At 36.5% G+C, this 26368-nt stretch overlaps 1 protein-coding gene and 1 pseudogene across 1 annotated transcript; both read right to left on the reverse strand.

The window, feature by feature from the left end:
• Positions 1 to 1696: 1696 nt before the first annotated feature.
• On the reverse strand, positions 1697 to 6777 carry LOC127561244 (aldehyde dehydrogenase family 3 member A2-like; annotated as a pseudogene).
• Positions 6778 to 7361: 584 nt separating this feature from the next.
• Positions 7362 to 25887, reverse strand: REG4 (regenerating family member 4). Its single transcript, XM_051992880.1, has 6 exons — positions 25787 to 25887; positions 18351 to 18488; positions 17061 to 17158; positions 13663 to 13800; positions 10357 to 10462; positions 7362 to 8250 (listed from the first exon to the last, which is right to left on the reverse strand). Exons 2-6 carry the CDS (start codon positions 18412 to 18414, stop codon positions 8183 to 8185), a joined length of 474 nt encoding a protein of 157 aa, XP_051848840.1. The 5' UTR covers positions 18415 to 18488; positions 25787 to 25887; the 3' UTR covers positions 7362 to 8182.
• Positions 25888 to 26368: the final 481 nt, after the last annotated feature.

Raw genomic sequence — 26368 nt, forward strand, 5'->3', positions numbered from 1 at the left:
GGGTCAAAGAGTTTTCACAGTTTGATAGCTCTTTGGGCATAATTCCAAATTGCTCTTCAGAATATTCAAATCAGTTCACAATTCCACGATGTATTAATGTCCTAGTTTTCTCACATCCCTTACAACAGGGGTCCTCAAACTTTTTAAATAGGGGGCCAGTTCACTGTCCCTCAGACTGTTGGAGGGCCAGACTATAGTAAAAACAAAAACTTTGTTTTGTGGGCCTTTAAATAAAGAAACTTCATAGCCCTAGGTGAGGGGGATAATCGTCCTCAGCTGCTGCATCTGGCCTGCCGGCTGTAGGTTGAGGACCCCTGACCTACAATATTCATCATTATCTTTTTCTGTCATCTTAGCCAATCTGAGAAGTATGTAGTGGTACCTCAGAGTTGTCTTAATTTGCATTTCTCTGATTAATAATTATTTAGAGTGTTTTTTCCTTATGATTATAAATGGTTTTAATTTTTCATCTGAAAATTGTCTGTTCATATCCTTTGACCATTATTAATTAGAGAATGCCTTGAATTCTTACAAATTTGAGTCAATTCTCTATATATTTTAGAAATGAAGCCTTTATCAGAACCCTTGAATAACACATACTTTTAATATGCTAAGTCAAAACAATTTTAAATTTTACACCTAATTTTTTTAGTTTTCTTTTTAAAAATAACTTCACTTTTCCAAATAAATGTAAAGATAGTTTTTAACATTTACCTTTGCAAAACCTTGTACTCCAAAATTTTCTCCCTTCTTTCATCCTTCTTCCCTCCACTATGCAGGAAGCAATCTAATATAGTTTAAATATATGCAATTCCGCTAAACATTTCCATATTCATCATGTTGCATAAGAAAAAGCAGGTCAAAAGCACAGCTAATATTCTAAGGTTAATGACTAAAAGTCACTGTTTCCGGTTCCATTCCCTAAAACAAGCTTATGATTACATATAATGCATGAAGCTTCATCAGCAAATTATATCTACCCCTGAATATTTTCATTCCAGCAAAGCTGCCAATGAAGTAATCCTCCAAAAAAATTTCATTCCTCCCCTGAGACCACCATTGACTTGACATTTTCAACTGGAAGTTGGGGAAAAACTCTACACTGACAAGATTTTTGATAATGGCATCTCACTGGGCCTCTGTGAAGGCCTGCAGTTCTAATTCCCTCAAATATAACTGTGGCAAAGGGGAAATCTGTGCTCCTCCTCTGACCTGGTATCAGGTGGTATTACAAAGCCCTAATCTAAGATTGCTTCTCTTCTGAGCTACACTTAAGACCAATTTCCATGCTAATAATCAGGGTCTCCAGGGCCAAGAGGAGCTCTCAGCATCTGGGAAACTCTTTTGAAGGCCCTGCCCATACCCTTGTCCACCTGCCCCCTTATGTTTCCAGGGAGTCTTACTTGGAGGGCGAGGCCGGAGGCCAGGAACCAGAGTCCCAATTAAAGCATCTTTTCCTCCTCCATCACAACAATTTTAATCTATAACAAACTCAGTCTAGAACATTCACCTGAAATGACCCTGTTGCTAGAAGAGGTTTGGAGATATGATTGAAATGGCAGATTTTTTAAAGGAGTAAACAGCAGTCTGCTTTAAATTTAATCTTTACACTTTTGTATGAATTTTTTTTTTAACAGAAATCATTGTGTAACAAAAGTGGAAATCCAGTAAAGGTAACTTGCAAACTAAAGCTGAGTCATCTTTTGTAATGTTGAAATTTGACAGTGACAGCTATTAGAACATTCAGAAAAGCCAGTAAGAAGAAACCAATTCTGCCTTTTGGGAAATATTTCAAGAGTCAGAAGTTTGTCCATTCTACCTTGGATGGACCATTTTTTTGGGGGGTATCTGGGCTTGTTGGCTCCTCTAAACCCTTTTTTAGGCATGCTTAGCAATGAGAGATGATGTCAACATTGTGTTTTCCATGATATGCACCCATTCCACTATCCCCAATTCCTCCAAAGGGCAAAGAGCTGAGAGGGAAATGCATGAGGACATCATTGCTAATAGAAAGCTAGAGGTTTTCTCCGTTATTATTTTAATCAGCTAATTGTTAATAGAAAACACATGCAAGTTTATGAATTGCATTGCTTCCTCTGCATTTTTCCACAGGTACCATTGGAAGCAGAGAACAAAAACCTCTTCTTGGATCACCTTGAAGCTAGGATTGATATCACTAAGACTTCACGGACAGGGGACTGTATATTGAGTAGTCTCATCTGTCTCCCCTCCAAAAGCTTTCTTTTGTTCTTCAAGTAAATTTGTTATCCTTTTAAAGTGAGGGAAGTTGATCTTTCATAACAAAGAGACTTTTTTATTTCTTCATCATTGAATTTCTTCACAGTTTCCTTTATCTTCACCACAATCTGACACTGGAGGGATGACTCCCAGAGAAGGTTGTCTACGGCAATGACCACAATTCGTAGATTTGCTCCAGGTAACGTCTGCAATCAATGTCAAGATGGCAGTTTTTGTCAATGTGACATGGACTCTTCCCTCCAAGCTCAGAGTCACAAGGGTCAAATGTTTGCCAGCAATGATAATCCTGACTCCAACATGCCCAGTAAAAAGAATAAAGTTAAATCTTTGCTTCAGAAGTTGCACAGTCTCCTCAATTAATTAATTCCTTTCTTTACATTAATAATAGAGTACGGCTCCTTGTCTAAAAGCTGAGGAAAGACCTTGGCCAAGAGTGTGACTATCCTTTCACTTCATTCATTCACAATAGCATTTCCTGCCACCAAGGTTCCTATTAATGGCTGAATGTTTAGGACAAATGGGAAGTTCCAAGCCCCATAAGCAAGAGCACTCCAAGAGACTCGGAGTCAAGATGGACCTCCTCTATCATTATCGGGAGATTCTTCTTAGATGGCTCTGGGAAGTTTCTGCAGCATATAGTCAAATTCCCCAAGAACTCTTCAAAATTATTTGCACTGAACTTCCTCTTGTGCAAGTCTGGGGCTGGTGCCATCAGGATTTCCTTCTGGCTCTCCTGCCCCATTTTCTGCAGCGTCTGTGGTTGCTGGAAGCAAAAGGGGAGTGGTCATAAGTGGTCTATATGAAGGGGATCCATCCTGTCACATCGGTATCTGGAAAGAAGTCCAGCCTGCCACTCCAGCTACTCCATGGAGCTGCCCAGCGCTGCAGGAGATCAGGGATGGACTTCAGTTGTAGTTGTTTGGTGAGACTAGTGTCAGGGCCAGGCCTGGGAGCAGAACCTTTCTGGCACCCTTCCCTTGTCCTTGCACCTCTTTGAGTTCTTCAACAACCAGGAAAAGAGTTGAAATTGTATTACAAATAACCAGGACCACTTTGTTGCCTTTTGTAGATCAAAAGTTGATTGAGTCTTCCAGAATTACATTTTGAATAAGACACACAATCTGTTCAATTCTTCTCTGACTTGTATAGTTTATGATAGCTCATAAAGAATTTTGTTGGGTCTTCAAGTCTTCCTTTGACAGAATTCTAACCAACTATGGAACTAATCTATGAATCATAATTTGCTTAATTTAATCCTCATGACCAACTGTGATGTTTAATATGGTACATGTAACCTCCTTCTGGATACTTTGGAGTGAGTAAGCAGGCTAGAAATGACAGCAAGCAGTCTTGAGTTCATTATAATCTGAATTTGTTCATCTGTCCCAATAATAATGTTTCCTATAGCTCTTAAGATGGGGCATCTGAGTGGCAGGATGAATAGGGTGCCTGTCCTAGAGTCAGGAATAATCTTCCTGAGTTCAAATCTAGCCTCAAACATTTCTAATTTAAGTCACTTAACTTTGGTTGCTTCAGTTTTCTCATCTACCAGATGAGCTAGAAAAAGAAATGGCAAACCATTTTATTAAGAAAACTCTAAATTGGGCCATAGAGTCAGATACAATTGGAATGATTTAACAACCTTACCCTTTAGAAAAGAATCACCATTGGCAATTCCACTGATCCTTAAAGTTTCTCCAGCTGGAACAACTCTAATTGTTAATGGGCATAGCGACTGCTGCTCAGTAAATATTTGTTTTATTAAAGGAATGATATACTTAACCTTACTTGATACTTATTAGAGTAATATTTGTTAATTGATGGATAAGGATCCATTGTGAATAGAACAATAATCCAATGTATCTCTTTGGCACTGAAATACCAGGGTCTGAATGTGACCTGTTCAGGAACAGAGCAATGATTTTTTGTCAATGGCACAAGATTATTTCTGTTCTTGGCTGTCAGTACAACTCCATGGAATCACATAGGCGTCATCTCTACTTCCCTCCATCTCCTCCCACCTGTAAACTGCACCTAAATTTTAAGGCAGATTCACTCTCTGGTTTCTTGCTTAGAAAAGCAGCATTCAAAAGCCATTCTAAGACCATTGAGTTACCATGAAATTTATTACAATATTTTTAGAGGTAATGCCGAGCATCTGGATTATGTGACCATAGAATAGGCTATCAGGAACTTGTGAAAGGGCAGAATGCATCTCTCTTCCTGGATAAGCAAACCATTAAGTTAGACCAAAGGCAGTAGCTGTTCTGCATTTCTCCTTGGGTGGGGAAGGATCAATTCCAAAATCATAATAGTTTGCATTTTTATAGAACGCTAAAATTTGAAAAACACTTCCCCTATATCATCTCATTTGATCCTTACAACAACCTCAGAGGTAGGGGCTATCCCCATTTTACAGATCAGAAAACTGAGGCAAATCGGTTAAAGTGACTTATCCAGTGTCACAGAACTATGAAAATATCTGGGGCAGGATGCAAACTCAGGTCTTCTTGCTTCCAAATTCAGCCCTGTATTCTCTGTGCTATCTAACCCAGGGATTCTTAAACTTTTCCCACTGATCTGAGAAATTTTTATGTGACCCATTTGGGGTATAAGGGAAACCCCCAAAATGTTGGCATTCTAGACTGCTGTTGTGAGGTCTCTCAAAAGAATTTGCAGACTCAGATCCTCCCCAAGTCAAGAAGCAAAGTTTATTATAATTGTAAAGCCAATTAAAGCAGGCTAAGTTCCAAAAGAAGTTAGTAAAGAACCAGGAGTAGGAATGCAAATTTATGGGGAAAACAGAGCAGATGTTAATTTTATGGTTTAGAGGTGAAGTTGGGGAGTGGTCTGGTTCTAACTTTGTATGCATGTATAGTATCCATAATTCTCCTATTACAGCTAATTGGAGTAAGGGGGGAATCTTTTGGAGGTGTATTTTTAAGCTTGAAATGTCAGTAGGCCAAGTGATAGCCACCCAGTTTTGTTATGTGCCTGCATTAACTTTAAGTAATTCATTATTATTGCTTATTAGTTTTATAAACTTCGTGATCATAGACCAACAGACTGTTATCTGATAGGCAGCAATATCTGTTGCCTTAGCATTCTGGTCAGATAGAATATGTGTTATTTTTAACTGGATCACACAAAGGCCAAATGACCTTAAGGGTCATTGTCATTGCTATATCCTCCCTAGGAGCTACAACATATCAACCCCAGATGCATAGGTATATAATAAAATAGATGTACAAATCAAACATTTACCAATAATAAATTACAAAGAAATTTATTTTAAACTGATTCTTTGGTTCACATATGATTTTTTTTACCATTTATTAAAGAGAAAAGCAAATTTACATAGTAATGAAATGAATGTGCTTATTTGTTTTTACATAAATCTTGGTGGATCATTTGATATTGCAACATAGAACATTCAGAAATCTTTTACTATTGCCAATTTTTTCATGACTCCCATATTCAGTTATAAGACCCCAAAGCTTTGCTCTAGCTTAGGGAAAGCACTCCAACTAATCTTTTTTTAAAAATTATTTTAATAATATGTAATTTTTTTCCAATTACATGTGAAGATGGTTTTCAAGAACCTATTTTGTAAGATTTTGTGTTTCAATTTTTTTCTTCCTCTCTCTTAGTTCCTCCCATTCCAACATAACAACCAATATGACATTATATGACATATACACTCATATATATGCATATTATATATAATCCATATAAGTCTTGCAGGAAAAGAGAAATCAGAACAAAAACAAAAAAATTATGAGAAAGAAAAAAATCAAAATAAAACAAAATTTACTATTGCCAATTTTTTCATGACTCCCATATTCAGTTATAAGACCCCAAAGCTTTGCTCTAGCTTAGGGAAAGCACTCCAGCTAATCTTTTTTTAAAAATTATTTTAATAGTATGTAATTTTTTTCCAATTACATGTGAAGATGGTTTTCAAGAACCTATTTTGTAAGATTTTGTGTTTCAATTTTTTTCTTCCTCTTTCTTAGTTCCTCTCTTTCCAACATAACAACCAATATGACATTATATGTATAATATATATTCCATATATATACACTCATATATATGTATATTATATATATAATATATGCATATATATATATATAATTCATATAAGTCTTGCAGGAAAAGAGAAATCAGAACAAAAACAAAAAACTATGAGAAAGAAAAAAATCAAAATAAAACAAAAAAAAGAAAATAGTATGCTTTGATCCCCATTTAGTCTGCACAGTTCTTTCTCATTTCAGCTAATTGAGCAAATATTATTCCAGTAGGGATTGTTTTGTGCTGGGACAGAGGTCACAATTGGGTGTAGAACTATCTGTGTCCCATTTCCTTCCTTCATACCTTTGCCTAGACTTGCCCTAACTCTGAAATGTCTGTCTCACTTTTGTCTCTTAGAATCCTGAGCTTCCTTCAAAACTCAGTTCAACCTCTATCCACTATACAAACCTTTCCTGATTCTTCCCATTGTTGGTGACGCTTCTCCATTCCTGTTCCCTTGTTTTTATTTTATTATAAATTGATGAATATGGAATTTAAATTCCTTGAAGATAGAGACTTTCACTTTGTATCCCTAGCATCCAGTGCCTGATACATAGTAATTCCTTGGTAAATGCTTGTTGGTTGATTGGAGAATGGGGTAAGATGGTAGACAGGAGATTTCATTTTTCTTCCAGAGGGCAAAACTGGATTTGAAGCTGAATTATGTCAGGCCTAAAACAGGAATTTTCTACAAATGCATGATGTAGAAAAAAATAAAAAACTGAAGTAACTGCAAAGTCTTACAGCTGAAATGGTTCAAATGAGGCAATCGATGCTTTTTCAAATCCTAATATTGTTCTGGTTCTGGGATAAAATGTTATTCCAATTCTAAAATTTTATAATTCAGAATAATTGGGAATTATTTCTAATGAAGGCTGGGGAGAAGCTTTAAACAAGAGAAACTTGTTTCCTCTAAATAATTTAAAAACTTGAAATAATTTTAAAGTCTTGATCAATTACCACCTTTATATTGTCTGGACTGGTAAAATTCTAGGATGTTAGAACAAGAAAGGAGACCCAGAAAAGAGTAATTAATCAACCATCAAGTATTTATTAAGCAATACTTGGGGGGTCAGACATGTCAGATGCCAAGGATAGAAAGACATAACATAAAATTGTCTTTGCTTTCAAGAAGCTCATATCCAAAGGGAGGAGACAACTTACATGCATACATACGTGTGTGTATGTATATAATGTGTTTATATATATATAGGCATCTCAGAGATGGCCATTATGAAGTGGGACAGAGGATCTATGAGGAAAGAATTGTAGAGGAAAAGTTGAGTGTGCTCTTTGAACCCTGAGCAGCCCCAAATGAAACAGCTTTTGTGCACATAAAAGGGAACAGCATAACTCATGACCTAGATTTGGTCTGCTGACGGACAGACTGTGCTTTGCACTGGATACATGTCCTTCTGACAAGAGTTGGGAGGCTATGGCGGGGTTAGAAGGGTCAGGGTAAGCAAACTTGGAGAAGGAAGATCCCATAGAGCTGAGACAACCATCTCATGTGCTCAGAAAACTTGCTTTACGCACTACCCCTCCATCTCCCACTTCTTAAAGTCACAGAGATCCTTCATCATTTGGGGGTAATATCCTTCTTCCTATCCCTGTCTTCAGTCTGCCCAAAGACTAAAGAAAGGGGCAGGAGGGAGGGAAGGAAGAACACATAAGAATTGAAAAATTAATGCTTCAGAATGCAGTTGGCTCCATTGCTGATATATTGTTGATAAAAACCACTGGAAAAGGTTAAAGAGGGAAAAGTTTCTCTAGTAGTTCATGGGATCTTTCCATTGAGATAAAGATGAAAAAAGGACATGCTTGTGTCTGGTGTGACGATTTAGCCTAGCTTCTAGGGTCGGTACTTGCATATAAAGTGTCGGCGCTTGCTGCAGTCATTTTTATTCCAGGTTAAGAAATCTGCAAGAAATATTAAAAAAAACTAAAATTTTTCTTTTTCCTTAAGCAATTCCCAGTCAAATCCCCAGTAATGTTAACCAGGATTCCTGTGGCCTTTCTTTGTTAGTATGGGAATTATTAAATTTCATCAAGAGTAGAGAGAAAAACCTCAGAAACATCAGTTCTGCTTCTGTATTAGTTTGAAATTATTAAAGGACAATTTCAGAGTTGAATCTGGGAATACTTCCATGAAGTGATATAGAGAAAAGTGATTGGACACAGGAGAACAATTTATAAAATAGTAACAACACTATAAAGATAAATAATTTTGAAAAAGTTAGAAAAATCTGATCAATACAATGATTAACCAGGATTCCAGAGAACTGGTGATGAAATATGCTATCCTCCTTCTGGCAGAAAGGTGATGGGCTTAGGATGTAGAATGAGACATCAAGTCATAGTCATAGCCAAAGCAGGAGTTTATTTTGCTTGATTCTGTCTATCTGCAATAGGGATTTTTTTATTCCAATGGGGAGGGGTGATGGAATGAAAAGAAGAGAAAATATATGCCTATTAATTGAAAAAATAATTAAAATGAGCTACCATCCCTGAAGAAAAAGGAAGAACTCTGTGTTCAGCTCAAGAAACTTGTATGTGAGTCCTGATTGTTTCTCACTGGTCATATGACCTGAGAGAATCATTTGTTTTGTAGTTTGAATTTCTCCATCCCTAAAACAATGGGGTTAGAACAAAAAGCTTCTTTAGGTTCTTTCTATCTCTATAAATTGTTTCAGTCTCTTGAATCAGTGGGTGGAAATTTGAATGCACACCTTTCAGCTAAATAAAAGAGAATTTTTAAAAGACAGTTTTAGAACTGTCCAACAATAGAACAGATCTCTTTAGGGAATAAATAATTAGGGAATTAATTAAACTGAACTTGTTCAAATAAAAGCTGGATCACTGTCACAGGAATGCTTTAGTTGATATAGCTTTTTTTGGGAGAGACCAGGTGATTTTTGAAGTCTGTGATTGTATTTTACCTAAGAATCTTAGAATCTCATAGTATAGGATAGAAACTAAACCTATGAATTCGGAGGTATTATAGAAAATTCCCTTGGGGATGAATGATTAATGCATGGGGGCAATTCTTTACAATTTATAATCTCAAACTAGACTAAAATGCAATTAGGAAATATTAATAAAATAAAAATGCAATAAAACATAGATTATATTTTATTTTAAATATATATTTAAAGTGCTGCTGCCCAGGGATAATTACGTGTGGATTAGTAGCCTTTGTTTTAACTTGAGTTTGACACTTTGGGCCTGGAGAGCTGAGAGGTCATAGTGATTTACCTGGTGATTTACCAGGTTACATAGCAGTAGATACCAGAAGCACAATTTGGATATTCCTGGTTTTAAGACCAGATCTCTATCCACTACACCATTTAAATCTCACTGAGTTTAAGAGAGGAAGCATGATATAGTAGAAGCTATCTTCAAGGCCAGTTTTTTCACCTGTGATTTATGTAGACTGTGACTGGAGATAAATCATTTAACCTCTGCTTGCTTCAATCAACCTTTCAGACTTTTCAGAGAAATTACATGACTACATTGATAAGATGGAGTTCTCTATACTAATGACACCATAGGTTAGGTCACTCTCCCTGTTTAGGGAGATGGGGGTGAGAATAAGATTCTCCACTGGAATCCCAGAGTTGCAAATGGATAAGATATTGATATCAAAGGCTAGACGTGTGCTAGAGACTATGTATGTGCCCAAGTGCGAGAGTTTCAAGATGCTTTCCACTTCATTTTTAATAAGGAAAGAACTTTTAGTTATTATTTAATAGTTTCTTTCATATCTAACTCTTCATGACCCCATTTGGGATTTTCTTGGTAAAAACACTGCAATGGTTTGCCATTTCCTTCTCCAGATCATTTTACAGATGAGGAAACTGAGGCAAACAGAATTAAATGAAACAATAAGTGTCTGAGGCTGGTTTTGAGCTCAGGAAGATGAGTCTTCCTGATTCCAAGTCTAGTGTTCTCCTACACCACTAGCTGCATGTAAGGAAAGCACTAACACCTGTGAAAAGCTGATCTGGCTGATGCTTCAGTACTTACTGTTCTCATGATCCATCTCAGCACAGGCTTTGTTTCCTTGGAAAGACTTGTTTGACCAGGATCGGAAGAAATAGAAGCCTCCATCAATCCATCTCCATTTGTTGTTCTGCAAGCAATGGGTAAAAACAAAAGAAACATTCAGAACACTGTCTTTAATCGGTTTGTCCTTTTCTCCCATTTCAGAATGAAGTGACTTGCATCTTTGTCAAGATTAATCCTTTCATGTGTGTCCTTGAGCCCCAGACTTTCCTACCTTCTTCCTCCTTACTCTAAAAAACAAACACCTTTCTTGAATTTTTATCTTTTTTTCTGTCTTCAGGTTCCTTCTACTGTGCATGCAATCAGGCAGCTAAATACTGTCTTTTCTTCCTATGATTCATTTTACAAAGGAGGAAACTGCAGCAAACAGGGCTAAATCATTTGTTCAGCATCACTAGCCAATAAGTATCTGAGGCTGGATTAGAAGTCAGGCTTCTCTGACTCCAGACAGAATGCTGGTGGATAATATGCTGGGCTTGAATCACTAAGACTTGAATTTAGATGTAGCCTTAGATACTTATTAGCTGAATGATGCTGAGCAATTGATTTAATTTTGCCTGCCTCAGTTTCCTCATCTATAAAATATGCATAATAATAGCACCATCTTTCAGGGATGCTATGAGGAGAAATATGATAATATTTGTAAAGTACTTTGAAAACCTTAAATTGTTAGATAATATTAGTATCTGAAGAACCCAAACCAAAAATCACCTGGCCTTGATCCTGTTATTTCCTTAAGTTTAAAAGAAGTTCCTTCTTTTACAAGAGTAATTCTAACTTTCTTTCATTAGGCACTTTGTAATCTTACCCCATTTTAAAAACTATCTCTAGCACCATTCCTGACACATAATAAATGTTATTGGTTGACTGATTGCTCTCACCAAGTTCTTACATTTCAGGAAGAGAAATTCATATTTTATTTCATAATTAATAGGGACCCTCAGAAGGTACCTGAACAGGGGACTGATGATGAGTCAGGAAGCCAAATCTGGCAATTGTGCAAAAGACGAAGACAGAATATGCAGGCAGGGAGACTAATTAGGAGGTTATTGCAATAGTCCAGGTTAGAGGTGATAAAGGTGAGAGTGGAATACAGCAGCATAGAAGCAGTATAGATGGTGGGTAAGGAATATGGATGAGAAATAGTATGGATGCAGAGTGAATAAGATTCATCAACTGATTGGATGTGGTGGGTGAGAGCAGGGAGAAATCAAAGAGAATGCCTCTGTTTCTTTCAGAATGTACTTAGGGTAGTCTCCCAAGTGTAGCAAGCTCATTCTTCATTCAGGCTCTTCTTGTTCTCTCTAGTGTTTATCATCATGTCCTCATACAACCAGTCTCTTATATTATTTAAATAGAAAGTAGTGGGTACACTCTGGTAATTAAATATGACTCTTGATGGGTACAATTTGGTAATTGCTAGACTCTTGATGTCTTTCCCTTATTTAATTGGTATTTCTTTTATTTCAGATCCTATTTGCTTTGTTTGGCCAGATCCTTGGTATTTTATTTAATCAAGTCAGCAAATATTAATTGAGTATTTATAATTTGGGATCTCTGTCTCCCATGGATTACACAGATTTAGTGATTCTGGGATGATTCTTGAGTAGACAATTATTCTCAATTGTGATCAGGAAACTGGACAGTGAGATTTGTTGTCCTACAGTACCTCCAACTGTCCTTTGAATATTTAGAATATAAGAATAACTTACATGGTATTTAAACACCAAATGTTAAATCTGTACCTCCCCACCCCCATCTCCCAGATCTCAGGCCCATATGTAGCTTGGGGTTTATAATCTACATGTCAGCTTCTTTCTGGTGTCCTTTCAGGAATCTAAAGAGACTCTAGAACTTCTTGTCTTTTATCTTGAAACTAAAAGTCAGAAGGCCAGGATCTCCTTTCTCTTAACCTCTCACCAGCTGTAGCCCTCCAGCAAGTGGGCAGCACTGAGTAATCAATCTATCCCCACCAAGGAGAAGAGCTTATACAAATGACTTTTGAACTACGAGTTACATATTCAGTGAACAATGGAACATGTGAATTTTCAGTGAAAAGTTCTGCTATTTATTGCATCTCATTTGGAACCCAAACACGAGCAGCATCTCATAAGGCTTCAATTCACAATAGTTTTTCTTTCTCTCCTCCTTATCTTGTCCTTTTAAAGAAAAGACTAGATCATTTTTTTTCCACTCACTTCAATTTCAATCATCACTTCCTCTAGGATAGGGCTTCTTAACCTTTTCCTATTAGCGATTCTTTTTTGCCAGAGAAATTTTTATGCAATCCAAGTATAAAGATATATAAAATAGATCTACAAATCAAACATTTGCTGATAATAAATCATAATTTGCAACCCCCACATTCAGTTACTTGACTCCATATGGGGTCACAACCCACAGTTTAAGTTTTGCTCTAGGAGGCAACTCCATCTACTCTGAATTAGATTGCAAACTCTTTAGAACAGGTACTGGCTTCTACTTTTTTTGTATGCGGTGTGCCTGGCACACAGGAGTCTCTTAGTAACTATTTCCTGACTTCTTGTCAGAGCAGCTTGATGACATAGTGGATATAACACAGGTTTGGAATTAGGAAAATCTGATTTTGAATCCTACATTAGACAAAATATAAATTTAGTTAATCTTTCAGTGCCTCATTTTTTCATCTGAAGAATAAGAATAACAGTGGCTCTTATTTTCCAGGGCAGTAGGGAAATCAAATGAATTAACATAAAAATAATGTGCTTTTACAATCTTAAAGCATTAAATAAATGTTTGCTATTATTATGAGGTTTTGATTTACCTGTATTATTTCCCTCCATGAGAATGTAAGATCCTTCAAGACAGATACTTTTTGCTTTTTCTTTGTATGGTTTTTAGGATATAGCAAGTCAACAAAAAAAGAAAATCAAATTTATGTATGTCTGTGTATACAAACCTTTGGGTGCATATATGCGTCATGAGACTCTTGATCTTCAAGAGATTAGGAGACCATGAACTCAGAAACACCATATCCAGTCACCAGTTTATTTTTGAGCTGATTTTATTGTTTTGTTGATTGTCTACTCAGGAATGCAGGTTGAATTTAACTGTATATTGTAGGTAACTTTTTTTTTCTTCTCAAGGGCCGATTGTTAATTATTTACCAGCACACTCCTGTGATCTTCCAAGGTAAATGGTAGCCATTCACCTTTTCAACAGAAAAGCCCCAGACAGAGGATTTAAGCAATTTCTAAAAAAGCAGTAACCCCCCTCCCCCAAGATTACCTTTTGGGGGTCATTGAGACCAATCCAGACAGGCTGGTTTCGCTGATAGCTCCAGATGTGCTTGGCTATAACTTTGGCTTCCTTTTGATCTAAGATAGAGGCCAGGTGGGCCCCGTTCCCAAAGGCCTGACACTCCAGCTGCAACAAGGGGAGGTTACATCAGTCATCACTTTAATCCTAGGCTGGGACACAACATGTCGTAGCAGTTTTAATTCACACACAATTCTTCATTCAGGAAATTTAGGATTTACCTGAATCATCAGCAAAAAATGACTTTGAACCTGAGAAAATAAAGGTTCTGTCCCAAAGAATGCCATCAGAATGGATGGTTGGACTACCAGAAGAATAGGTTTGTCCTCTTATACCATGGTTAAGAGTTATTGAGAGCAGATAATGAGGGCCATCATATTTTCAGGTGCCTTTAAGAAATGTTTATCTAAGAACAATATTTGTTTGTTGTTCTCTATCTTTTCTCAGTAGTAATGAACTTTGAACTTGAAATAGAGATCATTTCCCCAATTTAGCTACAGCAAGGGCTGATGTATAACTTATTTTTGAACTATTTTATAGTTCCAAAAACCCCTTTGAGCAATTAGATCCCCCATAATCCTGGGAATTTTTGCATTTATCATGTATCTCCCTCCTACAAAGCTGGGCATAGCCATGTCCATTGAAACTCAGCCAATAGCTTTGTTTTGGCCAAGTCAAGTAACTCCAGGAAGGTGACCACTAGGTGGTGAATATTTTTGGCCACAATAACATGTTACCATCTACTAACATGTCGATAATTGGCATCTATTGTGGTGGAAGATATGTCCCTACTAAAAATACAATGGAATTTCTTTTTTACCCTGAATAATAGATTATTTATGAAATTCCATGTGCCTTAAGGACTATGTAGAATATAAAAATAATTGATTTTTCTTTTTGGGTAAATATACATATCCAACTTGACTAATTTGATTCATGTCTGTAATTTAATTGATGAAGAGTAAAAACTCCTTTTGTTGATGTAATTCACCTATAGAACTCATAATTGTAGAGATTACCTAGTGGAACTAGAATATTTCCAAAGAGTATGTGACTAGAGCAAGGTCACACCGCCAGTATGGGTTGGAGGGATGTCAACCCAGTAGAGATAGGAAAATCTTAAAGAATTAAATTGTAAAGACATACAGAGAAGCAATTCTGATGAAGAAGTATTGTTTAGAAAGACTAGTCTAGATATACCAGGAGCAAGCTCAAGTTGAAAACTGTGGCATGATTCTATAATAACAATATGGGCAGTTTAAAAAAAATCCAGATAAGTTGAGGTATTATAAAAGATTTTTTTAAAAAAGGAGTTTAAAATTGTGTTTTTTTGGAAAAGGTGAAGTATCAAAGAAGGGAAAAGATCACTATTTGATTTAGATGGGATAATTATAATGGATGCCAGAGATACTTAATCATTGTTTTGCTTTTGTTTTCTTTGCAAAGGAGAACAATTTTTAGATTGGAAAGGATAAAGTTAGAAAATAGTAAAAGAGCACCTATCTGCCTTTTTTTGGGAGGTTGAGTAATGCAGGAGATAGAGCTTCAGATCTGACATCAGGAAAACTAAGTTCAAATCCAGCCTCAGACACTTACTAGCTATGTGATTCTGGGCAAGTCATTTAATCCTGTTTGCCTCAGTTTCCTCATCTGTCAAATGAGCTGGAGAAGGAAATGGCAAACTGCTTCAGTGTCTTTTTCAAGAAACCCCCAAATAAGGTCATGAAGAGTTGGACAATACTGAAAATGAGTGAGCAACAGTAAACCAATCTGCCTTTAATGATTCCAGATCAGAAGCTCATATGAATTATAGTCCACAGCCCCAAAGCCTAATGTATGTTCTCTCTGAACCACTGTGGGCCAGTTGTGAAAAATCATAGAATGATGGAGACAGACCTCTGGATTGGAGAAAGTCAAACTTTGTCCTGATTTTTAAAAAAATGGATTAGAAAGAAGTCTGTCTAAATTGTAGGTTAGTGACTTTGATGAGCAAAATTGCTAAAGAGAATAGTGAACATTATAAGGAACCGAAGCTTCTTAAAAAACAGATCTTATTGGACTAATCCAGTTTTTTTCCTAGAAGTCATAGATTAGGGGAATACTATGACACAATTTATTAGATTTTACTGAAGCTTTTGGAAAAGTTTCATAGTTTTGTGTACATGATGGAGAGATAGACTAGGCACTTCAAAAATGGCTTAATTCCCTGGCCCAACTTTGTCAACTTGAAAGGACATCTCCAATGGAGTATCTGAGGATTTGGACTTGACCTTATGCTAGTCAACATTTTAATTAGAAACTTGAATAAAAGTGATGCTTATCAAATTTGTAGATGATGCAGAACAGGAAGAATGACAGGTTAGAGATCCAAAAAAGACTCTGATAGGCTAGAACAAGGGGCCAATGAAATTTCATAAGAATAAATATAAAATTTTATCCTTGAGATGAAAATTCAACACTACAAATAAATGGTAGAAGTCTGACTAAATAAGCAGTTTTTCTGAAGGAGTTCTGGGAATTTGAGTGAGGTGCAAGCTTGGTACAAAACAGCAACATGTTATGACAGGCAAAAAAAACTAATGTGAACTTTATCTGTACTGAAATGTGATTCCAAAGGTGATAGACAACCTTGCTGTATTCTGTTTTGTCAGATAACATCTGGAATAATGTTTTCAATTCTTGGCACTGCATTTTAGAAGAACATTGGTAAGCTAGAGAGAGTCTAGGAGATTATACACAAGCATGGGAAAGGGCCTTCAAGATCATGGCGTTTGAGAATGGGCTGAAAAAGTTGGGTATAGTTAGCTTCAAGAAGAGAAGACTTGGAGGGTAGTTGTAAAGTCATGATAACTGTTTCAATGTACTTGAATGTTTCTTTTTTTCTTTTCTCTCTTTCTTTCTTTTTTAAAGGATTATTATGTGAAAGAAAGATTTATTCTGTTTGGTATAAGAGGACAAAACTAAAAACAATGGAAGCTGCAAATTGGAGATTTGTCCTTAAAGTAAGAAAAGATTCCCAATAACTAAAACTTTTCCAAAGTGGGATGACTTGTCATAGGAACCAGTGAATTTCCCTCACACCAGACATTTTCAAAGGCTGGATAACAGCTTTTCAGTTATGCTGTAGTAAAGACTCAGCCTGGTGATATTTTACATCAAATCACTTCTGAGCTCCCTTTCAGTTCTGATATTTTGTAGTCTTCATTTTCTTTTCTAAAAAGCTGTCCTCTATTTACCTAACTATTGAAATATGCATAATCAACATTGCATTTTTCTCTCAGGATTCCTTGGGGGACCACATACTTGAAGCAAATTGACTAGAATTATCCCAAAGGGCCCTGGAAAAGCTGTTGGTAAATGGCACTTACCTCAGCATCTGACCAAGTGTGAGGTTTTCGAAAATATCCATAACAACTGGATTTGTAGTAAAACCATCCTGTGCTGCAGCTGGGTCTCAAGAGAATATCTTCATGTAAACAAAAGATTATCATTAGTCATCATGAAAGTAAGAAATGGAAGCTGGGGTCTCCCATTTTTTCTTGATTATCCCTCTCTATCCCTACCATTTTTGGACAGTTCTAAGTATTAAATATTCATAAATAAATACAAAGCAGGTGGGTAGTGCAGTGTATAGAGTAATGTCCCTGGAATTAGAAAGACCAGAATTCAAATCCAACTGCGACACTGACTAGCTGTATGATCTTGGACAAGTCTTTTCACTCTGCCTCATCTGCAAAATGAATCAAAGAAGGAAATGGAAAACCACTCTAGTATTTTTGTTAAGAAAACTCCAAATGGGGTCATTTAGAATCAGACAAGACTGGAGCAACTACCACAAATATTAAATACACACACAAGTTGAAGGGCAACCTATTTCTTTTTAACTTCTACTCATTGTTTTTGGTAATTCTCCTTGAGGCTAATGCCAGTCTAATTTATTATCTACCACATCACACTATTTAATTATGTATCGGTTATATCACACTATTGGCTCATTTTGAGTTTGAAGCTCCTTCTTTTAGGAGCTTTTTAAGGAGCCTTTAACGAGCAAAAAGGTCTAGGTCCTTTTTGCATGAACTGTCTAGCTACAATCTTCTCCTCTGGACTTGTATTGTTGGTTTTTTTTTTTTTTTTGCAAGTGTATTGAACTTTACTTTTATTCCTATTACTTTTAAGTATAAACTGGGTATATTTTTATGTTGATTTTGATCAATGCCATTTTTTTTTTTTGCTGAGGGTATTGGGGTGAAGTGACTTGCCCAGTCACAGAGCCAGGAAGTATTAAGTGTCTGAGGTCAGATTTGAATTCAGGTCCTCCTGATTTCAGAGCTGGTGCTCTATCCACTGCACTACCACGTGTCCCGTTAGTCTTTATTCTTGAAAAAGACTGAAATTATATCACTTTTGGAAGCAAAGACTGATGATCAGATCAATATGACTCCCATTTCTGTGCCTTTATTTGAGTCCTTCTTTCAGCATGTGGCTACCTCGCCCTGTATTTACTGGCTTTTTATATTTTATATTTTTATATTTTGGAGAGCTTCTCTTTAGTCTGGGTTTAGTGTATTCCCCTACACTTAGGTTCCTTAAGGATTATCTAGAGGGAGGCTTTTTGCTTTGAAGCTGTAAATGATAATACTTGGTCAGACACAACTCACCTCCGAGGATGCTTGTGACTGAGGCACAGCTCAGGAGCAGGAGCAGCCAGTTTTTGGAAGCCATCCTCTTCTTTCTCTCCCAGGTGGTCTCAATCACAGGCTCCTATTATGTCCTTGAATTTTCTGAACAGCTGTAGTCTGCAATGTAAGCATATTTGCTGACATGTGAAGGAGCCAGTTTCTTTCAGGATTTTTCAGGTCTCTAAAGGCAAGGAAGAATGTCATCATCTGCTTGAACCTGCTGAGCTAGAGAATCCCTAGTCCTGAAGAATAGCAATTTCCCCATTCAAAATTCCTTCATTTGTTCATCCATTCATTAATTTTTCATTCATTCAGCATATATTTTCATGCAAAGCAGCATGTTGATTACTGAAGGGGACAGGTGCAGGAAGTAGATACCAGAATAAGCAATACCTGAACTTTGTCCTTAAGAATATGGTCTAATGAGAGGAAATAAGCCAGGAATACAAAACAGGAATATTAATGCTAAATAGAATTAAGTGCAGAGATACTATCTACGCACTTATGGTTTATAAGATAGAGCGGTGGTAGCGGATTCCCCCTCTGTGGAGAGTTTTCAAGCAAAATTGACCAATTGATGGGAATGCTGGAGAGAGGATTCCTATTCTGCAGAATTTTAAGACTAGATGTTTTTCCTTGAGATGGAAAACACCATCCACATTCAGACAAAGAACTATGGAGACTGAATGCACATCGAAATCTACTGTTTTCACTTTTTAAAAATTTTGTTTTTGGGGGCAGCTGGGTGGTGCAGTGGATAGAACACCAGCTCTGAAGTCAAGAGGACCTCAGTTCAATGTGGTTTCAGACACATAACACTTCCTAGCTGTGTGACTCTGGGCAAATCATTTAACCCCAATTGCCTCAGAAGGAAAAAAAAATGTTTGCTTTTGCTTTTTCTTTCTCATGATTTTTCAAAACTTTTGTTCTGATTCTTCTTTTAATATGACTAATATGGAAACATATTTAACAAGATTGCCTATATATAACTTATACCAGATAACTTCTTGTTTTGGGAATGGGGGAAGGAGGGGGAAAGAAAAATTTAAAACTCAAAATCTTACAAAGATGAATGTTGGAAATTTGTTTTACACATAATTGGAAAATATGAAAATTATGTGAAATAATTGGGAAAATACTATTAAGTAAAAAAAGGATAGTCCTTTTTCTAGTCCTCAAAGATTCTATGATTCTGAGAGGTATAAGCTGAATTCTTTCAGCAGTCAGTAGAAAGAAAGAATTTATGATTGGGTGGAATTGGTGGATTGAAGGAAAGATGGAAAGATTTTAACAGACTGAGATGAAAAGAAAGGAAATTTCAGCATTTGTAAGTAATTGTAATTGTAAGTAATCCTGAGTAAAATTTAGGGAGGGAATAGCATAGGCTCTGTCTGAGGAGTAATGGAGAATATGGGGAATAATAGTGCCTGAAGAGATAATTTGGTCCAGGTTATAGAGAACATTGAAAACCAAGTTGAGTTTGAACTTGATTTGCTAGATAATAAAGATTTACTGAAGATCTTGAGGGGATGGGAATAGCAGGAGTGGAGATGTATCTCCCAAGGGTTAATTCAGCTATGGCATGGGACTGATGGATTGGAGGGTCTGCTTCAGAGAAGGCAAGATTCATGGTCATCTAAACATGTCCATCTAAGCATTGTGAGTGGAAAGGTTCAATAGATTTTACAGATACAGAATGAACAGGACTTGGTCATTCATTAGATGAGGGAACTTGGAAGAGGGAGCTCATAGATGTGAACAAGTGATATCATACATTTGTCTTCTCAGTATTATAGACCTGATCAGAGATCAAACTCTAAGCTATATAAACAAATCTCTTGATGGAGCAATTATTAGGTATTTTTTTTCTTTATGATTGATATCTACTCTTCAGGAAGTCTCACAACAATTAATAGAAGAAGTGCAAAAACAATCTAAAGGACAACGAATTTCCCAGAATTCAGTCACTTAACAATTAATCTTAGAGCACAAAAGGAATTCAGAGATGCTCTAGACCAACCCTACCATTTTGTTGCTAAATGAAATAATGTCCATGCAAGATGAGTGACTTGACCAAGTCACAGAGCCAGCTGACGACAGAGCCAAGAGTGGAACGGAGTACCCTGATTCCTGGTTCTAAATACTTTTTATATCTTATTGACTAACTGAACTTTCAATTAAGCTTCTAGGAAAGAAACATCTAGGGGTATTCTCTTAACTTAAAGGGTAGTTTCCTTGGAGAAGAGGGGGCAGCTACTGCGAATTCAGTGTGTCTATATCTGATAAAACTACAGGTGAAGAATCTCTTCATTGATAGTCAGCCAGAGAATACATTTAGTTCAAAGTAAAGCCATTTAGTGAAATGTAGTAACAGAAGCACCAATAAGTCTCCCTATCATCTCCAGATGTATAATATAATTCTCCCAAAATTGTACACAGCATCAGGGGGACACACTTGGGCCACATAGAGACAGGGGCACACTTGCAAGACACAAATACAACTAGAGCACATGTATACAGAGGTAATCCATGTAATTTTTTTTAGTGTTAATGATTTCTTTTGCTTAATGTTTCTTCCAAGGAAGTGTTTTGTGAAAAGGGGAGAGTAGTAGCCGGTGACTATGGTATTATTAAAAATATCAATAGCAAACCAGAGAGCATCAATGAAACATTTTTAAAAGAAAGAGATCATGACCCATATGTTCTCCTTGGCCAGGCCTTTTCAGGCCTATGTTTCAGGCCAACAAATAGGATTGGGGCTTTATATTGTCCCCGTGACACAGTCTCATCATCAGTATAATTATTATCAGGTAATAATAAATATCCTGGGAAAGGGATTTCTAAATTTTCTTTCCATCCTGTCTATCAGGAAAACCAGGCTCTTAGTAACCCATGTATTGTAATTCAATAACACCTCAGTGTTAAAGGGCTGGTAATTTCTTCTAGTTATATCACTTGGCCCTATTTGCACCTGCTTCTTCATGATATTATAGTCCTCAGCTTCTTAAACTATGGATTGCAAGCCCATATAGAGTCTTGTAACTGGTTGCAAAATTGTGATTTATTATCAGTAAATATTTCATTTGTATATACCCGGCATAATGTAAAATTTTCTTGGGTGAAAAAGGGTTGCCAGTGGAAAAAAGTTTAAAAAGCTCTGTGGTGCAGTCTGCCCAAGTCTGCTTGGCTAGACACCAATTTGCTAGGTTCATAGTCTTTGTTGTTGTTCTGCAAGAGGTAGCATGGACATAAACAATGTCTTTTGGTTTCTGCTTGCTTCCTCCACCTTCTGGCTCTGCTGAAATCTTTGGCTATTCTTCCTGGAGAAAAGAATGAGTGTAGGTATGATCTTTTAGCTTCATGACCATAGGCTTTTATTTTCTAATAATAACCCTTAAAAATGTAATAAACTCTTACTTAAGACTAGCAAAAAAGCCTCCCCTTAGATTCTCTTGTTTCCTCTGAATCTTGAATATGAAGCCTCTCATCTTGATAGCAGGAGATTTTTAATCACATGCACAAAAATAAGGATTCTCCACACTGGTTTCCAGCAAGATTTTCTTTGGAGTAAACTTCCTGGTCATTGGAATTGGAGTCTCTATGGGAAATCCCATTCTAACTCATCATAATAAGCATTCTAAATACCTCCCAATTTTAATCTCTGTAGAATACACTATAAATCAAGTGACGAATGTTACTCTGCAACTCCTAAAGAGCTCTGGAGTGTATGATTTTTCAAACCTCAGTTTTCAAACCCTAAGTGTCTTCCTTCTCTCATGAAAATTAATGAGTGAGGGACAAAAGCACAGTGGCAATACTAATGATGAGGTCCTGAGTAACCGAATATGGTTGGCAGAGAGGAATTGGAGTATTGATGGAATTGCTCCCTGGGGCAGGCAGGGAAGGGAATTGATGGGAATCTGTATAGCCTCATTGTCCCATCCTCTGTGGAGGTCATGGGCAGTCCCATCTTGCTATGTCTTGTCAGAAATCTGAATTATGGTAAACTTCTCTGATAAATTTTTCCATAGCTCATGCCACCTTTGCTGAAGCCCTTTCGGGTTATAGCCCATCATGGTATTCTGTCTCATGATGCTTTCTCCATTTCTCAAAAATAAATTCTCATTTTAAATAAATAAAATAAAAATAAATTTAAAAAAATTCTCACTGGAAAATGAATGGATGCCCATCAATTGGAGAATGATTGAATAAATCGTGGTATATGAATGTTATGGAATATTATTGTTCTGTAAGAAATGACCAGCAGGATGAATACAGAGAGGACTGGCGAGATTTACATGAACTAATGCTAAGTGAAATGAACAGGACCAGGAGATCATTATATACCTCAACAATGATACTGTTTGAGGATGTATTCTGATGGAAGTGGATCTCTTCGACAAAGAGAAGATCTAATTCAGTTTCAATTGATCAAAGATGGACAGAAGCAGCTACACCCAAAGAAAGGACACTGGGAAATGAATATAAACTGCTTGTATTTTTGTTTTTCTTCCCGGGTTATTTATACTTTCTGAATCCAATTCTCCCTGTGCAACAAGAGAACTATTCGGTTCTGCAAATATATATTGTATCTAGGATATACTGTAACCTATTTAACATGTATAGGAGTGCTTGCCATCTGGGGGAGGGGGTGGAGGGAAGGAGGGGGAAAATTGGAACAGAAGAGAATGCAAGGGATAATGTTATAAAAAATTACCCTGGCATGGGTTCTGTCAATAAAAAGTTATTTTAAAAAAATGGAAAAAAATTCTCAAAAATAAATTTGTCCATAGCTCATGCCATCTTTGCTGAACCCCTTTTGGGTTAATAGCCACCATAGTACTTTCATGAGGCTTTCTCCTTATCCTTCCTCCGGCCACATGGTGTCTCTCTTCTCATCCCCCACCATGCCTTTATTCTTTTTCCCTTCTTAAAGCAAACTAGCTCTTTTAAGGTGCTAAATCTCTGTTAGGATTTAGCCTGCCAGTTAAGGGCATACTCTAACTTCATGAGGAGTTCCCTTTCTCTTGATTAATTGTGAGTTCTACTAGGGAACTTGTCTTTTCCATCATTAATTGTTAAAACTCCTTTCCTTGCTAACTATATGCTATTTCAAGTCTATTTCATATTTACCATTCCTAGTTTCTTTTGTATCTCTTCATTTTTAACTGTAAGATCTTTTCCTAAATAAACCTATCTTTTGTTAAAGAGAATGGCCATTGTGAATTCTTCATATGACTCAATCCCAACATTTAATGCCTACAATCACATCATTAAGACAAAGAGGATGTGATCTGAATACCAAGACCAGCCAAGGCATCCATTTGTATCCTAGAGGCTGGAAGTTTCCTTTATTATATACCAACAAGTGAGCTAGACTGAAAGGAGATGGAGGCAGGAGCTCAATCCTAGGTTCTGAGTAAATCCTGGAAAATCTAAGACTTAGTGTCAAGTGATATGACATTGAACGTTGTTTAGAACGTGAAATGTTAGGATAAGAGTTAATTTAGTGCTGGCAGATGACAAAGTTGGAAGAGCTAATTGATTTCTGTTAGAAAAAAGAATTGGTATCTTCAAAAGATCTTCATGGGTAATAAAAGATGAGCCAAGTCTAGTAAGATGTTATTTAATAGAGATAAATATGAAGTCTTACTTACATTTAGGTTCAAAAAAATCAACTCTATGAGCTGTAACTCAGGAAGGAGATATGGCAAGACAACTGGTCATACAAAAAATCTGGGGATTTTAGTAGACATAAATTCGGTGACATGGCAGTAATTAGTTTTTTTTTTTATCTTAGACCTGTGATTTCACTGATACTGGGAATTCTCAAAGAGGAAATTCTATAAGTACTATTAAGCACTTTCTCTATAACTTTTAGTCTTAGAGAGCCATTCCAGAACTTCCATTTAAGAAGGGTGCTCAGGCCAGCCATTTCTTCATTTCCCACCCAGTTGCCCTCTTCTGGATTTTCCTATCAGAACCCCTTGCTGGATACCTTTCTTTCCTTTCCTCTCCTCCTCATTCTCTACTTTCAGCTTCCTTTTATGTGTTATTTTCTCTCCATTAGATTGTAAGTTAATGGATTGTCTTTTGATTTTCTTTGTATCTTCAGCACTTATGATAGTGCTAGTACATAGGAATCTTACTAAATGTTTATTTACTGTCTGTTCTATTTTATTTATTTATTGTTCCTTTATGTTCCTTTAGGTTCTATCCTGAAACCTCTTCTCTCAAAACTTCATTAACTATCTCTTTGGATTTTGTGGCTTCAATTATCATCTTCAGACAGATAATTCTGTATTTCTGTCTTCTAATGTGTTTTATGAAGTTCTACATCATCATCTTTACTTGGACAACCTATTGGTATATCAAACTCAACAACTTTCAAACAAAATTGACAATCATTCTCTCCAAACAAGTTCTTCCTCCAAATTTCTCTATTTCTGTTGAGGATATTACTACCTTTTTAATCACCCAGGTTTTCAACCTCAGAGTCATTCCTGACTCTTCCTTTTCTCTTATCCCCCATATCCAATCAGTTTCCATCTTTGCTCAATTGATTTCCCATACCTACCATGTACCATCTCCTCATATCTCTTCTCAAAATCCTTAACTTCCTTCAGAACTCAACTCAGGTGTCATTTTCTCCAAAAATAACTTTGCATTTACTTTAAATCCCTACTATACACCAGGCATAGATCTCCTCCTACTCCCAGCACGCTCTCTTTCCCCTCAAATTACTTCTTATTTTATATATATAGTATCTTCCCTGAAACAAATAGACTCCTTGAAGGGCAGAATTATTTTGTATTTGCCATTGTATTCCCATTGCTTAGCATATAGTAGCTCTTTAATAAAAATTTGTTGAATTGAATTGATATAAAACTCAGATCTAGGTATACTTGTCATTAACAGAGATACCTTTTAATGGAGGAAAGGAAAGATTTTCAGAAATTTTGTTCAGAGAATAGTAAAGGGCCTCATATAGCACAGGTAGGGATGAAAATGCCATTATTGTATAAATGGGGTAGAAAATCATTTTTCAAATGCCTACACTTGAGTCATTAGTTAGATTACACTGCTGGGTACCATTTATACCCCACAGAATATTGTAATTGACATTCTTTCAAATTGGAAGATAAATTAGTTCTTAGAACTTCAGATTCTCACTTTCTCTTGAAATTTACGTTAATATGAGAAAACTCCCTTGCACTGAATTTCAGGTTGTAGAACATCTTTTACTTTATCCCCACAAAGATAAAAGGAAGCTCTATTCAAATACAGAAACAAAACTGTCCATTTTAGAAAACAACCTCTAGATAACAGACTAATTTTCAGAATGTGTCAGCAGCTGTTGAATTAGGTTCTGAACAAAGAGGGCAGCTATGTCTACCAAAGCATATAGGAGTTACCTGTATGGTATCAACAGCTCTGCTGGTCTGCTCCTTAACAGCCTCTTGAAACTGGAAAGTGTCCCATTCACTGATTCTTATATGTCTTCGGCTCCAGGTGTGATCATCTTTATTCTACTCTGAGACCAGTAAATCTGTTTATAATTAACATTCAATCCATAAAAATCTTATCTAAAGCTTTTTTCTGGAGATCCTGGGAGAAGATTGATGATTAATTTATATAAGCTTTGCCTATGTCAGACAGGAAGAACCACTCCCACTTTGCAAATAGGGCTGTATTTGAATTTTTTTCTTCAAGACTCTTGCATCTGTGGATATACTAGGAAATGTTTAAAAACCAACCAGGATAAATCTTTCAATTTAATCTGCATTTTTAACATTTTTGTCAAACGCTTAAGTTTAGAGAATCAATGAAACACTAAATCAAGTCCTGCTTTGCAATTTGTTGATTTCAGAGGTGTAAATCCTTACACTGAAAGTTTAGCAATGGGCTCCGGATCAGTTGGAACTGGTTCACACCTCTCCTTGGATCTAAGGGCTGTGAGGGTGAAAGTGTTTTCTTATGTTCTCAACTCTACTCTC

Source organism: Antechinus flavipes, chromosome 4 (genome assembly GCF_016432865.1).
Source record: "Antechinus flavipes isolate AdamAnt ecotype Samford, QLD, Australia chromosome 4, AdamAnt_v2, whole genome shotgun sequence".
Classification (NCBI taxonomy): domain Eukaryota; kingdom Metazoa; phylum Chordata; class Mammalia; order Dasyuromorphia; family Dasyuridae; genus Antechinus; species Antechinus flavipes.

Coding starts and splice junctions, on each gene's coding strand:
- REG4 (XM_051992880.1), bottom strand. CDS start 18,414: ATGGCTTCCAAAAACTGGCTGCTCCTGCTCCTGAGCTGTGCCTCAGTC. Junction 13,801..17,060: donor ACACTTGGTCAGATGCTGAG/GTAAGTGCCATT, acceptor CCCTTGTTGCAG/CTGGAGTGTCAGGCCTTTGG. Junction 8,251..10,356: donor TGAGATGGATCATGAGAACA/GTAAGTACTGAA, acceptor TATTTCTTGCAG/ATTTCTTAACCTGGAATAAA.